Source organism: Colossoma macropomum, unplaced genomic scaffold (genome assembly GCF_904425465.1).
Source record: "Colossoma macropomum unplaced genomic scaffold, Colossoma_macropomum, whole genome shotgun sequence".
In the NCBI taxonomy this organism is placed as follows: Eukaryota; Metazoa; Chordata; class Actinopteri; order Characiformes; family Serrasalmidae; genus Colossoma; species Colossoma macropomum.
Genome location: NW_023494804.1, coordinates 36,719,305 through 36,735,099, shown reverse-complemented (window position 1 = coordinate 36,735,099; position 15,795 = coordinate 36,719,305). Strand labels below are relative to the sequence as shown.

Here is a 15,795-nt window from a genome sequence, read left to right as displayed (position 1 = left end):
CATGCGCCCGACCCCGGGCTCTCGCTCCCTCTCTCCCTCTCCGTTCCCTCTCTGCTCTTTTTAAAAGGCGCTCACGCTGCCAGCCAGATCAGCCTCAGCTGGCTCTCATTAAGGGCAGCTTGAGCACCTGAGCCGAGAGGGAACTAGAGCTCGATGCTGGGCTGCCTGGGTCGAACGTGAGGTATAGTGAAGCGCCCTAGCTGCAGAACAGGGGGCGGGGCCCGGGCGGCGGAGCTCGGGACTCGCTCCTTGCCCTCGTGCCTCTTGTGGCCAGCACCGTCGTCCTCCTCCTCCCGCCGTCACTCGCGCCCCTCGGCGGTGCTCGGGCTTTGCACTCCGTCCCCCACCCCTTCGCGGCTCTCTCCCCGGGTCCTGCCTTCCTTCAGGCTCTCGCGGCCGTCGTCGGGGCGCATGCAACAGCATGTTTTAACATAAAAATGTAAAATATCTTTATTTTTATTATTTATTACTTATTTTTATTAAATATAATCTTTATTAACTATATATGTATGGGACTTCATTCCACATGATCTGCAGCTTCCTTCATTCTTAAATTAACACACACACATACAGTACAGTGTTATGTGTTTAATAGGGTCAGTATCAGTGCGATTCCTGTTTCTTGCTTTGAATTTAAGAAAAATAAAAGGGAAAAATGTCCTTTACAACCCTACCTCGGTAAATTACTTTATACTCCACTTACTGTAATATCCTAACTGCAGTGAGGCAGGATGTATCAAAGGAACTCTCTGTATTTGACACAAACTTGCACATTGTGAGTGAGTAGCAGATTTGTAAACTATTGTTATTTGCAGACAGACAAATATGGCTATCCTATATAAAAGCAGAAAAAAAAAACAAATTACAGAGGCTGAGACAAAAAGTGTTACTACTATACTTTTGACTGGTAGTGTAATTGATCCTCACTGAATTACTCAGATATTACATTGAATGAACTAATAACATTTCACTATGCTCATTCAATTAGGTGACAGCAAACACATTTTGAAAGGTAAAGTAAAAATAGAATAATCTAAAAACAGAAAATGTGAGACTTTAGTAAGACAAGCTTTAAAGCACATCAAGCATAAAGAAAGAGGAAGACAAAAGGTCAGTTACTGATTTGGAAAGAATTTATTTTTACTCTCTATGAGACAAATGCAGGTGTGGCTGTAGAACAAAGACTTAGAGTTATCGTTTGTCTTTTTTATATTATTGATACATTTTTATTACTTATTGATATTCAGTTTCATACAGTAGCTGCACTACTGAAAATCTATAATATAAGCTAGAATTCCTCTCTTCTACTGTGCTCACACAATGTATTTGTTTTAACAGCATGTAGGTCTAAAGATTCTCACTTATTTGGGGATCTTCCATATCAAATGTTTTCAATTATATATTGTCTAAGGTGATGAAACATACAGTGTTCTGGCAAATACTGTTAAGTGCTTTGTATCAGACACAAGCCTATTCACAGAGATGCAAAGCAGGTCCTCACAGTGAACAAAGCTTAAGAGAATACCAACAGGCTCAACAGCATCGAACACATCTGCATTGAGTGCATCAGTCCAGTTTGCGTATGCCTTAAGATTTTTTTTTGTCTCTCACACATTCATATGCATTTGCTTGTACATGCAAAACAGTGGCAGTCATCTTCAGAAACACTGGCAGTTCAACCTGACATTCCTTAAGTGCTCTCAATGTCTCACTGGCTCATTCACAGTGGTGAGAAGACAACATAGAAGTGCAAAGTAACATCATTTGGCTGGAGCCTCATCATCGTTTTGACATAAGCAGTAAAATCAAAGCAGATTGGTCAGGTGAGGGACTAGAAGCACTAATAGAGCAGAACAATTTATTTCAGAGCAGCTCAGCTACTGATGGACATTTTTGCACACAACTTCATTTTTTATTACCACCTGAATAACTAAGGAGGCACTGCTGAAAAGTGGCCTTTCCTCATATTTTGCTCTTAGCAATGAATTTTCTCAAGGCAAATTAGCGCTGTTTAGCTGTTAGGGTTACATCTCCCCTGGCTACTGCTTAAAATGTAAAGGCTGACCAAGCAAACCACAGCCATTAATTCTGATCTTATAAATAAGACCAGAGAGCGGATCATGTATTAAAACGGAACTGATCTAAATTCAGTTTATTGTGCTAATGAGGCAGTATATGCTGACTGTACAAGTTCACTCTGAGATCACATTTAAAATGACAGATTTTTTTGTAAGCAAACACATATATGACACCATTCGTCATGGACTTGCTGGAGTTTCACGCTGGGCTGAGAAACTAGCCAAAAGTGCTATCCATTGCTTCTATGCTGAGTTTCCATTCAAATGTCTAATGTCACAGACAACTACACACAAGTTACTGACTTGCCTAAACTGTGTCAAATTTGGCATCGTTGAGTAAAAGGCCCTTTAGGTAGCCATAAGCACTGCATAAATACATCTAATTAATTTTCAAGCATTCTAATGAATCTAAGCTGCATTGATAGTAACAGTGCATACCTTAAGGCTGACAAAAGCATTTACCTATGAAGTATTTATGAAGTGCTTATAAAGGGTCTTCAACAGGAGTTATCCTCTCTAGGTGTCTACTTGGCAGTTTACAACAGTGCAGGTACAGATGCTGTGAATGTTTAGAGGGAGACAGTGATAGGGCTACCCTGTATGAGTGGGACCATGGCGCAGAGGGGCCACAGGCCAGTCCAGACTGCTTCTGGGATCACTCAGAATCCCCAACTGCTCCTTTCATAAGGACACCCTGTACGTGACAGAAGCAGAGTGTGCGTGACTTAACATTTGCTATTACAAATCAAACCTGTCTTTTCATAATCATGCACCAAATTTTTACTTCATATTGTGTCAAGTTGTTTTGTGCCCGACCAAACGTATGTGTGTTCCTTCCTAACTAGCTGGGTCTGTGTGGTTCATTTACCTAGCTGCATTGTGTGTGCAAGTGTTTGCCGACTCTATGCCAGTGTATAATCAAACTGGCCCTTTTCGAGGCCGTCCAGGCCGTCGGCCCAGGTGGAGGTGGGCATGCTGCGGTAGGGGTCCAGCAGGATGCGGAAGCAGCGCACGATCAGCATGCAGAGGAAGACAAAGAGAAAAATGACGAAGGCAAAGGTGGTCTTCTGCTCCAGCGTCATGCCAGCGCCGGCCGCGGGGCCGCCTGCCTGCAAGGAGGAGGTGAAGGGCTCGGCCTCCATCAGCCAGGAGAACTGCAGAGGGTAGTCCCACACCAGACGTTCGCGCATCCTCACACGCGCACGCCCTGGCTCCTCCAGATGGTCCTCATCTATAGGAAAAGAGAAAGACAGATAGATTTAATAGGAATGTCCTAGTCCAATCTGAATGATCAGTACTGGAGCAGATCCAAGCCTATATTAAGCATTAATAAATCTGAATCTTTTGGTCAGGGTATTTTACCCCATTATAATCTAAGAGCTGATGTAAACAGACACCGTCCTAACTTTGGGCAGTAATGTGCTTTTTGTAGTTAACAATGCAATTGTTCGGTGTCCTAGAAGAACTGATGACACATACAATATACACAGAAAAGCGTACTGTGATATAATTATCATGATATGTGTTGTCATATTGCTTACCCCAAACTACTAAATTTATGGTCTGTGCAATAAATGTGACATCATAAATATATCTGTCCCCAAAATATAACACGTCTGAACATGTCTGATCATTAAATTTTAGCTGAAGAGAAACTTCCATACAATTAATCTATTAATATTATATAATATGATGGTAACTGTGACAGGCCTACAGAGATACATATGATTATATCTGGCACCTCAACAAGTTCAAGTTCCAATAACCACATCAGTCCAGTTAAAGTAAAACCTATGTAATCACAGTTCAGTGCTACTGTGTGCCACACCCTTTAGTCTGTTGCACGAAGCACATCGCACAGAGGCCTGTTGTCATCACTAAAAATGACAGCCTTACTGACACTCCATCGGTTTAACAGTATAAAATACACGCACCACAGCAATATGTCTCACGCATAGCATCTCAAAAATAGGAATTTTAGGTTCCAGAGCAGTGAACAGTGTCTGTACCGAAAGAGAATAAGTCATTGGGCACTGCTAGCGACGCTCAAGAGCACAATGCCAATCAAAGATAAACAATGCAGGGTTGGAAAAGGTCAAAGATAATGAGAACAATGCATGTCCGTGAGTAAGTGAGTGTGTGTGTGTGTGAGAAATGTGCATGCCAATGAGAAGAAATTGACTTCTTCCTTACTCTTCCCTTTGCAGTTTCTTTTTACAGAAATACATCTTATTCAATGCAGTATTTGTGAAGTCATTTATCATTCTTATCTACTACTTCTTATGAAAGTCATTCATAGCGGTAAGATGTGCAGTATTGATCTAGTATTGGGATCAGCCCATCTAAGCATATACATGGCGGGAGTAGCAGGGATGCAAAAGGGTACAGAAACAAGCAAATACTCATCTGAAAAGTCATAGTTAATATAAATAAATTGAAAAATAAAAAAATATCAATTTTATAGGTGCCTTATTTGTTTAACTGATTTAAAGTGATACAAAAAAGAGTGATAGTTGCTTGTTTCATCTTTTGTGTTTCTGATGCAGTATGTGCAGATCTGTGTTTGGCCACACAAGGACGCCCTCCTGTCTGAAAGAGGTCACCAGTCCACTACTTGGAAGACGTTCAGGGCTCTCTTCCTTCTCACGTGACAAAGAACTACATCTATCCATTCTTCACTTCACTTGCTTTGATAAATTTGTGACAGCTTTATTAGACTTTGTGAAAAGTATGAAAAACAGGGGGTGATCACCGTCTGTTTACCTTTTCTCCTGTTTTTAAGTTTTGTGTTTTAGCCTGTTAGGATAGCTTGTTGTATTCTTGTTCTACTTTATTTTCAAGTTTAGCTAGTTTTCAAAACTGCTGTTCTGTTATTTTGACATATGCTTGTCGCTGAAGCCATCATCCCATTTTGGTTTGGCACCAGTACCTGAGAAAGAGCCCACTCTCATTTTCTGTTATGGCCTAACCCTAGACCAGGTCATAACACTGTCATTTCAAGACATTTCACTGTACTTACTAAACAAATGGAAAACTTGATTATTTGAAACACTCAAAACAGAAGCAAATGGGGCTCCTGTCTGTGATAATCGACTGCATATTACAGATGTGGCAGATGGAAATTAGGTGGAAAAACAGTGGAGTACTCCTTTAACCTATCCAAGCCTTTTCAGAAATGCAGGGAAAGAACCAACCACTGCATAGTTTCCCTTCAATAAAATTAACATGCTCTGTTTGTCCGTACTTATAGCACCCTTAATCCTTATAAGAAAACCACTTCTCCTCCCCAAAGACTCTATATTTAACTCATCATGTCCATCTGCTGTGAGACTCCAATCCTGGGGGGCCTTAGCACTGCAGAGTTTAGCACTTTCCCTGAATTACTACACCTAATTCAACTCATCAGCTAATTACAAAGCCTCTTGTGAGTTGCCTTTGAAAGTGTTAAGAGAAGGGTAAATACTAACTCTGCAGTGCTTTGACTCTCCAGGACCTTAGTTTGACACACTTCATTTTACAACTGCATAACTGCAGGATGTGATGACTCTGCGGCAGCTAGTCCTTTGAAAGTCATCAGTACTGCATTGTTGATAATCAAAACGCTCGTATTCAGATTAGTAATGTCTTTGCAACGAGAAACTTGCGCTTCCTTCAGTGAGTAGGGTGGGGTTTGCTGTGGATTGAAGACTTGCCGCAGCAGATCTGAAGGTAAACCAAGCTTTGTCACGGATAGTTTCTGTCAGCTAGAGCTTCTGCAAATCCTCTGGTCCCTAGTGCTTCTGCAGGCACTGTGATGATGCTAGCTGAGTTGGCAAGCAAAGATCTGTGAAACGGTAGGATGTCACAGCTGATTCCCAGCTTAGGCTGAGGATACTTCAAACCACCATGGAGTTCCACACTGTACTTTCAGAAATTTATTGAAGGTCACTGTGAGGGATGTACCAAGAGAAATTAGATTAATACTAAAGAAAACAAATCACCTCTCATCTAAGCCTCACCGAATTGGATTATTTACACCACAAAGGCAAATAATCTGACAATGACTTCAGTGTGTCTCAATAATAGATCACAAAACTTTAAAAGCATCATCACAATGAAGCAAAACACATACAACAAATAGTACAGAACGGTAACCAAGAAAGTTAATTTACAGATCTATATTACTAGAGATACTGCCCTGCGATAGACTGGCGACCTGTCCAGGGTGTATCCTGCCTTCCGCCCAATGACAGCTGGGATAGGCTCCAGCACCCCACCGCAACCCAGAAGGATAAGCGGTTTAGATGATGTATGTATATTACTAGAGATAGCATAACGTCAGTTTGCTGTGAGAAATACAGAACAGAGAAGGTCTATATTTGTTTACGTTTTATGTATGAAAGCAAAGCCATTCCACAAGGTTTCCTGCAGAAAAACCTGATCAATCAACTTATATCCTTCTATACTGGACTTCTATGGGCTTACGCTGCAGAACAGCACTGTAGGTTGCCAGGTGTTGAAGGTGGATGGGGGATTATAAAGTTGGAAGCTGGATTCATGCCCGGCAGTAGGCTACTGTTGCTAAAACTCATCAAAGGCAGGTAGAGCAGTTCTCTTTATAGCAGATAAATAAATGCTACATATTCAGCCAAAAACGAGAGATCAACTGCAGATCTCGTAGACAGATTAGAAACAGAAATAGAGAATAAGAGAGACAGCATCAGACAGACAGACAGATGAACATACCATTAAAAACATGATGGTAGAATTCACCAAATGTGGCATAGAGCAATCAATGAAACAAGACAACTTAAAGCTGCACAGTGAACTGTTGGTGCCTTCCAAATGAATGAATATTAAAGAAGAGCACCCAGAGTGGCTTCTGTGCGAATGGCTCCAAGCGACATTCAGTGATGATGACTGCATCTGCAGAACTCTGAACATCTGCTGCAAAACATTTACATATCTATAATCGCACACTTTAAAATTACACCAGCACTGAACATGCAACCTAGTCTCACTGCAAAATGTGTAGACCTAACAGCTATATGAAAACCTTCATAAGAAGTGTACTATGTTCTTTTCAGATCCACTGTTATAGCTTGACTGTTACTAATTCACTTTCAAAAGCTCACCCACTAGATGTCATTTCATGTGTCTAAATTTGCTGCTTTGATCACCTCACGAGTAAATCACTGTTCTCTGAACAAAACCTCTCCAAAATGATAACTTCACAGGAGAAGGAAAAAACCTTCTTTGCTTTTAATGCAAGTAAATGGAACCAGACTTTTTCCACGTCATTTTTGGCCACTTCGTTTCGTCCATTCAGCATTAAATTTACACACAATGTAAAGGGCAACAGGCATTTTCAAATTACATCAAAAACTGAAAAGCGACAGAAATGGAGATACGAGGTTTTGTCCCGACAGCAGCGAAATGTGACTCTCTAGTGTTGCAGTATTGATGTCAGCCCCAGCCATGAGCAACCATCCTACAGGTTCACATCAATAACTAGATGAGAAAACGTGTGCATCAGTGTATGTCTCTTGACAAATTAACTTCAGTCTTTTTTCCTTAATGATGGACGGCGAGGATGCCGCTGGCATCAATGGATGTCATACTTATTTCAGGGCTGTCAATATTGATTGTATTTTCTAATGTCATAATCTGCCAATAATTCTGATGAGTCTTCAATTAATCAGAGTTTTTGAAAAAGGTCAGGCATGTATTTAATTGAACAATAACAAATCAGATGTCTTTTAAAGATTCTAAAATACTTCACTGACCAAAAAAAAAAAAGACTTAATTAAAAAATGTAAAAACACTATGGCTCTGTTCACACTTGGTATTAACATGCGTCTCGAGTAATTTGATCTTAAGTGGACAATGAGATGTATAGTTGTTTACACCTTTGACCACATGTGTTTAGATTTTATGACATGAGGAATCACATGCATGTGTTGTGGATTGCTAACATAACCTGTAAAAAAAAAAATGGGAGAGGAGATGGAAAAATAAGCTATCCGGTCCTATCGTCTCTGCCCAGATGATGCACATTCATTCTACAAATGTTATGTTGTCCTATGCGTCCCTGACCACCTCTAAACGTAGTCTGAGTGATCTGTACCCTGTTCACACCCAAAAAAAGCACATAAACGGGCTCTGTTTCTAACTGTAAAAGACCAGTAAGTGTAAAATATCCATCATCGTCATCATGTGGCACTTGATGATTTTATTACATCAGGTTTAACCAAGTAGTCATGGAGAGGCCATTAACATACATTTTAAAAATCCAAAGTCAAAAGTCAAAAAGCTCATAGCAAAACATGTCTGGTAATGCTGACACATTTCCAAATAAGTTTGTCTTATCGTTTGTTCCACTGGAGGTGCCAGTGTCTCGGCTGATTTGAACTGGGTTTGGCCTGGCTACGAATGTGCGGTCAGCCTTTCCCTGGAGATCACTTCCTACAGACGTTTTTGTCTCCTTCACCTCCGTCTGTCCTGTTAGTGTTAGCTTGCAGCACTGAGCTGTGCTGCGGATGGCTGCCTCATGCAGATGCCAGCCTTGGAGAAGAGGGCACAGGGCTAGATCAGCAGATACCTGAGCAGCCTTTTTCTGGACACTTTCAGGTTCACTTTAAATCTGAACATTTGCTGTAAGAAACCACATCAGTACTGCATCAGCATTAGGTATGCCCTTCCAGCAAATTCAGTATGGCTTACATGGTGTGCATTGGTGCACTTGTCTGATTAGTTCAGTGTCTGACCAAAAGGAAAGGTAAAAGAATCTTCAAGGCAAGCAGACGAAGTCTTTATGTTCTTAGCAACCAAAACGCAAAATGTTGTGAACAGGAACGCCAGGCAATCGGCAATTTCTACACCTGCTCATAACACATGATGAAAATACTGTGATTTGTTGAAGGGCTCTTTTGCATATGGCTGCCTTCTGCACTGTCAGTTTTGCAAAAGTTCAGACACACACAATGAAAAGAACATATTTAGGTCTTTTTCATGGATTCTGGGCTTCAATCGGTTTATAGATTAGCATAAGGAGTCAATCCACAACTGGGAGCCTCATACAATGTTAAAACAAAATATGTGGGACAGTTACCAATTCAATGTGACCAGAAACTTATACCATGCACAGGTAAACAAAACTAAATTTGTCTGATCCTGATTTATATTCAAGTTCTTCTTCTTGTTTACTGTTTTCTCATTTTTAGAACATCAGCATCTTCTCCCACACAGGCAGCAGCAGAAAATTTGTAGATTTTTTTGAACACTGCAACTCATTGTCTAATGTAAGCTTTTCTTTGCACATCTTTTCAGGTATTAAACATCAATGAGATTTCTCTCAAAACCACCGGCAAACGTGGCGTCAGAGCAAAATCGGCTTAGTATATCCAGCTCAGAACAGACTGGCATTAATATATGATGACTTGATGTGACTCACTGTAACTGACTCAAATTGTTGTTGGGGAAAACTGGAATTCCTGCCATTCAAACTAGGCTGCTGTATAATGTTGTATTCAAAACTGTGCTTCACCAAAAAAGTAGAATTCATTTAACATCTATTACAAATGTATGTTTATTTAACGTTTACCTTTCTGGTATAAAATGTCAAAGCAATAAATCAAAATGTGTTGTGACACCTTATTAAAGATATTTGAGTTTTTAAATCCTTTTAATTAAAGGCCAAACTAATGGAGAAAAAAAAAAACAATTCAACTGGCGCAATTGAGTAAAATCAATATTCAGTCAGTCTGTACATAAGAAACACACCGAGGAATAAGCAGTGATTAATGGATTAAAATTTCCTTCACAGAAACGGTTAAGTGAATGCAGATCTTGCTGCAGTGTGTGGGTAGTTGCCGTGATATGAAAGAAAGAGGGAGACAAATGAGTTATCCAGCAGTTCAATGCATGGACGGGTAGAGATTGCACGGTATGTAATGGCAGAAAAGAACCATATTACATGCTCTCTGTCTGGCAAGAGTGTGTGAATTACAGTGAGCTTGACATGTCAGAAATTGGCAGAGGACGTATTTACATGGGTTTCAGTTCGCTCGACACCTGTGTCGGCTTCAATTGTCGTTATCAGAGTTTCCACACTCAAATACACAAATTACCTTGCTATACTCCGTCCACGTTTACCTCCTCAAACAACACAGAGATGCTTCCACGGCACAAGCAAACCCAGTTTCCCAACAGTTTTAATTACATTTGACAGCCAACCATGACAAATAACACCAAATTAATTTTCTGCAATCACATATCACATTAGTTTTTCTGAAATTCGGCCTCTGCAAATCACATTAGTTCATAGGAAATTTAATTTCAAGACTCACTTCCCTTTTTGAGTATGGGAGCGACATAATTCCAGATAATATCCTAATTTCAAAAGCTGCTCCGATAATAGGCGGCCATTATAACCATCAAACAATGAGCTGCCAATTTGAGCTATCACACTCTGATGACCCAAAGGGACTCACGGAATAACTCTGATATTTGCCTAAGTAGAAACTGAACACTTCACCCCTTTAAAACTCACTGCAATTATGACAGTGAAGAATCTGCTACTGGCCACACGTCAAAATGTCAAGACGATACTGTGTGGAGGGCAACTTAAATAGCCTTCAAGGGGGGAAAAAAACACAAAGTCTGTTGAAGTTGAACCCCAAGGTCGAAATCAATGACAGAAGGGAAGCATTTTCTACCTTCCAAAAATCAGTTAAGACAGTTAAGTCCTACACTGCCAGAGCTCATGGTTGCTTGTCATGACAAGAAATCTGACATTTTCAAAAGGCAGGAGAACAAAATGTAAAAATCTGTCCATCTTTTCTCTTCATCTCATTCTCTGCCAAGAAGCAGTCAACTCTACCAATCATATATCTTAAGGAGAAGATCAGACAGCACTGTAAAGTACTTTCCAGTGAACCTGATGCACAATAAGGGTGTTGCAGGCTGCACTGCATACAGTATTGAACCATGTCATTGCAGCACACAGGCTAAACAAACTACACACTGAAATTCGGCTATATGCATCAACTCATATGTGCATAGCAAAATCACCTACAGCATTCAATATACGCTGTGAAGTCTCCTGTGCAATTGCAGGTGTTGTAACACTAATGATTTTCATGATCACGAAACATTTACTGTTTAAACAGGAGCATTTGGAGAAACCCAGGTGCTGCTTTTTTACGTGCAATGGCTTAGATGCTTCTCTGGACACTGAATGAGTAAGCAGCCGCAGACTATATGGACATGCAACAAAAAATAAACATCTGCAGTGGTGCCAGATTTTGGTCTGGTTGTGACTAAATCTATGGAAATGAACCAAATAGATCCACTGAACCCACCTAACTCACCCAGAGTAAACAATCACATACAGTCCTGGGCTACAGTTCTAACACTTGACACATGAGGATGGGGAATAAAAAATAATTAAGATGCATGAAGTGAACTGCAGCCTTCGGACCGAGCAAGAAGGGCAAGTATCACTGCAGGGAAAAAGCAGTGGCCAAACTGACAACCATGTTAGATATGATTCCTGGAGCAGATAATGTAACTTCAGTGAACAAATGATGTAATCCTGAAGTGGAGAAAGCCTGCAGCAGGTTTGCCGGGAGGATGACTGAACATCAGAGACGAAAACAGGCAAACAGTTGGTTAATGCGGTCCACACAGTGTGTGCATTAATGTGCTAACAGAAGTGGCTGCTTAAACACCATGGCATGTACCCTGTGATACAGGCTGAGTGCACAGACTGCCATTAACACTTTTTTGACGATAGACAAGACAACGGCCGGACATTATAACGCTCACAGTAACCAGCCCACAACCAGTATCTGAGCCCAGGACAGACTCAGAGCCGAGCAACCAGTGCTAATGCGGTAACCTTGCTCGTTTACGATTCACGTTCACGTCCACTCAACAAGTGCAGGGGCAGGTGAGAAACCTGTCGTCATGTCCAGTCTGTGCTGTTACTCGGTTCGCCCTAAATGCAGAGCCGGTACCGGACCAAAAGAGCAAACGACTGTCGCTACGACGAGGCTAAGGGAGAAAAAAGGAAAGCAGAGTTTGTGGCTACCTTTGTCTCCCCGCGGGAATGTGGGCTCCATTTCCAGAGTTAGAGTGAAAACCTGAGGGGTTCGCCCATTCTACCACCTTCCTCCTCCTCCTCCTCTTCCTCCTCGCCCCTTCGGTTCCGACACACGGAGGCGAAGCGAGGCGGACGGGAACAATAAAACAAACAAACAAACAAAAACACGCGCTAAATGCGCTATAAAGAAACCGCCGCAGCCTCCTCCGCCCTCACGGCTTCTCTAACAGTCGCCCTGAGCCTCGGCGCGCGCACTTGCGCCTCGCGCCGACGCTGTGCGCGTGAGAGTGGAGTCGCTGCTCGAGGACGCTGCTGCTGAATGAACTGGCGAACGTTCGAACGCGTGTTTTTTTATTTCACACCCGTATTCTGACAGGCACCTCCTGCCTGCGCTACGATTGGTTAGTAGTTTACAGCCACCTGTGTCGGGATTGGCTAATGGGTCGTGCTCATTAGGAGTTCTTCGATTGTCTGGTAGTTCGCTTCTACCTGCACTATTTATGGCCTTCTCTGGTTCTTCTCCTCAAAGACGCCACTGTACTATATTAGCACTGCTGTACTAATTTTGACATAGTATTTATTATGGCAATATGCGATTTTGGACGCAGCCTGACTGATGGGAGCTAGGTCAGGTAGAGGGGAACTATACCACCCAGTTGAAGAACTGTTGATGAGTGTGAATTAGCCAATCCCAGCACAGGTGGCGGTGTACTACTAACCAATCACAGCGTAGGGAGGCGGGCCTTCGAGAAATAACGCAAATAGCGGTACCAATTCGTACCAACGTCTTTTCTGTAACAGAGAAAACTGTATCGAATAGCGTTAACAGGCTGTAAATGGCACAAATCTTCTCATATAGACACTTAACATTCATAACGAGGCTGATCTTTTTTTAATTCGCTATTTGTGAAAAATGTCATGCTGTCCAAATTGTTGAAGTAGCAGACAGAATTATTCTTTTATTCAGTAATTCCCGGTTGAGCAATCAGTAGTAAAAGTGTTAAGCCATACTATTCTTGATCAAAACTAGGCCCTTAGCCTGAATTATCCTCCTAATACTATGCCTAAAATAGACTGCCATAGACAAATGTGTGATGCATGTTGGGGAGTGGCAGTGATACTACTCATTTACTTGAGTAGTAAATTAGTAGTAGTAGTAAAACAGTTTTCTTGATGAGTCCTAACCTACAACTAAAACTGATCTATTTAAAATACACTAGTTACACAAGACGCCTACTTTTAAAAGAGTTGAAATGAGCAATAATCAGTTGGCTTCCACTTTAAAATGAAAGATGCAATTTTAGAACAGTTAGTAGTTATTAGAAAATCAGTATCCGTAGTGAGTCCTAAAGTCTAATGACTGAAAACTATTCTAAGCCTTTATGTTCACTTTGATGAAGCCATGTGGAGATCCAGATTTCCCCCTCAAGGAAACTTTGATGCATGGACCCACTATTGCCATTAATCCTGAAGGTTAAATTAAACAGCAACATTATGTCGGAAGCTAAAAATAGCTCATTAGGAAGTCATCAAAGGAAAGTAGAGAGAACAATGTAGAGCAAACACTGCTCAAACTCAATCCATGTTGAGCTGCTCATTTGTGCTTTGCACCCCACCAACTGATGCTGGAATGTGTAGATCTATACCATCAGTGTCACTGTTCTGGGACAGCACGGGTTCTCACTGTCAGAAATGGGGGTTACCTGGTAGCATGATCAGTGTCTCCCTTTGCTGGACCAGGCCACTGCTGGGAGATCTTTGACTGCTCAGCAGGTGTGTTGACGGGTGCTGCTTGTCAGGAGTGAGTTTCCCTGGTGGTTCACCCGCAGAATACCATCAGAGGTGGGTGGTGTTGCGGTTGTGAGAGAGCAGGTGGTAGTTATCCACGCACACAGCCAGTGATTTCATTTCCGTCTCCTGTATGCAGTGGACTGAGGCGAGGAGATGGAAAGTCAGCAGGATGTAGCTGGGAGCTAAATTGATTTCGGCGCAAACTTGCCGCTCTGGTAGGCGGACTGCATGCCCTGTAACAGTAGGGGAAGTTTGGCCCTTATGCAACAGCAGCAAACAACCTGAAACTCTTATCTACCATCTGCTTTACACAACTGTCTAGCAGGCATATGTGGAGGCGTCCTTTTTTTTCAGGTGTGATAAAGCTGTCCTTTCTTTAGGAATGGCCTGAGGTGGGAAAGGTATATTTGCAGTGGCATTACTAGGATCTTATAGGCCCCAGTGCGAACAAAACAAATGAACCAACTCATACAAAAGATACACTGAATCAATAAAAAAATCAATCCAATTTCCTTGTTTACTTTGTCTCAACCAAGTTGGGACTCTATTGCAGGCTGATGGTTGAAGTATATTACAAAGTTTTTGGAGCTTCCATGATTCATGGGTGTAAAACCGCATATGCAGTGCTATAAGGGGTCCAATAAAGACATTCTTGGTGGCCAGTCGCTATGGACCCCAGTGTGAATGCCACACCTGCTTTTTGCCACTGTATATCTGGCTGACAATTATTAACAGAGCATTTCCAATGAATCTTTTCCCTCATATCACCCCATATGAGGGCATTTGTGCTCTCACTTGAATATGTTTGCGCTGTCGTCACCACCTCTCCAAGCATTAAAGCAAAACTCTGCAGAGAACGTCAGATTCAAACCCTCTTGCTCTCAGATGCACATAGTTTGTCAGCTTCTTACTGAAGAAACTTGCTATTTGTGGATAGACTAGTCTACGTCTGGAACATTTGCAGAGCTGTTTGGGTCTCCCAGAGAAGTTCTGCTCCTTGTTGTGTTCAGTTTGTGCATCTAACGCACCAAGGGAATTCTCTCCCAGTGCCTCATATTGGATTTGCGACTATGGTGACAGAGTTTTAAATATACAGCCACTGGCCTGTGAAATCTCCCTTTCATAAAGCTATGCATGACTCAGCCAAGCGTTCCGCTCATTTATTTAAATGAATATTAGTTCAGAAGCTAGCTTACAGCTTAGGCTAAAGTTCCCCCCGTCAGTCAGCCAGCCAGTCAGAGATAATAGTGAAATGAAGCTTCAATCAGTCTTCATTTGGCTTGACAATGATGTGCTGTCAAATTGTTTTGATTGTTCAGCTATACCCAGTGGATTGATTCAAAATAGTGCAACAATTAGTTTTTTTGCATTATTTTGCCCTCATTTAGACAATTGCACTCAAAAATCAACATATTTTGACTTCCAAATGAAAACACATCAACATTAATTACAGCTGATGTATCCATGCTCTGCCCACAAATGCATTTTTTAAGAAACTGTAGGCTGGATAAGTTTACAGCAAAAATGCATTCAACCTAATGAGAAATTGTAGCTCACAACACTGATTTTGTAACAATAACTAAGTGTAGAGGGTGTTATTAATTTCAAATGCTAGGTTATATATTTTGAATGTGACTGAAAGGTCATACGTCTAGGATAGATAGTCATTAGTATGGTGGCAAATTTGTTGTAGTTATTCCCAACCTGGCTAGATTTGATTAGTCACAACAACATAGTCTAATTTAGTAACATAGCATTTGGAACTGGAAACTCAACTCTAACAACCTTAAACTAAAGCTCTACAAAAGTACAAGTTGAATGGGATTTTTGCCAGTGTTCTTA

At 41.4% G+C, this 15,795-nt stretch overlaps 1 protein-coding gene across 3 annotated transcripts; it reads right to left on the bottom strand.

The window, feature by feature from the left end:
* Positions 1-1,117: 1,117 nt before the first annotated feature.
* LOC118825240 (cortexin-3) lies at positions 1,118-14,204 on the bottom strand. Of its 3 annotated transcripts, XM_036595830.1 has the most exons (3): positions 12,151-12,470; positions 2,947-3,309; positions 1,118-2,772 (listed from the first exon to the last, which is right to left on the bottom strand). In XM_036595830.1, exons 1-2 carry the CDS (start codon positions 12,179-12,181, stop codon positions 2,981-2,983), a joined length of 360 nt encoding a protein of 119 aa, XP_036451723.1. In that variant the 5' UTR covers positions 12,182-12,470; the 3' UTR covers positions 1,118-2,772; positions 2,947-2,980. The 3 variants fall into 3 exon arrangements, with proteins under 3 accessions (XP_036451723.1, XP_036451724.1, XP_036451722.1); XM_036595831.1 differs by lacking the exon at positions 12,151-12,470 and adding an exon at positions 13,866-14,204 and having other exon boundaries at positions 1,118-3,309; XM_036595829.1 differs by having other exon boundaries at positions 1,118-3,309.
* Positions 14,205-15,795: the final 1,591 nt, after the last annotated feature.

What these genes read in the sequence shown, in the direction of transcription:
- LOC118825240 (XM_036595829.1), bottom strand. Translation starts at nt 12,181, where the DNA reads ATGGAGCCCACATTCCCGCGGGGAGACAAAG. An exon ending in ATTCCCGCGGGGAGACAAAG is followed by an intron (nt 3,310 to 12,150) that starts GTAGCCACAAAC and finishes CTTTTCCTATAG; the next exon opens with ATGAGGACCATCTGGAGGAG.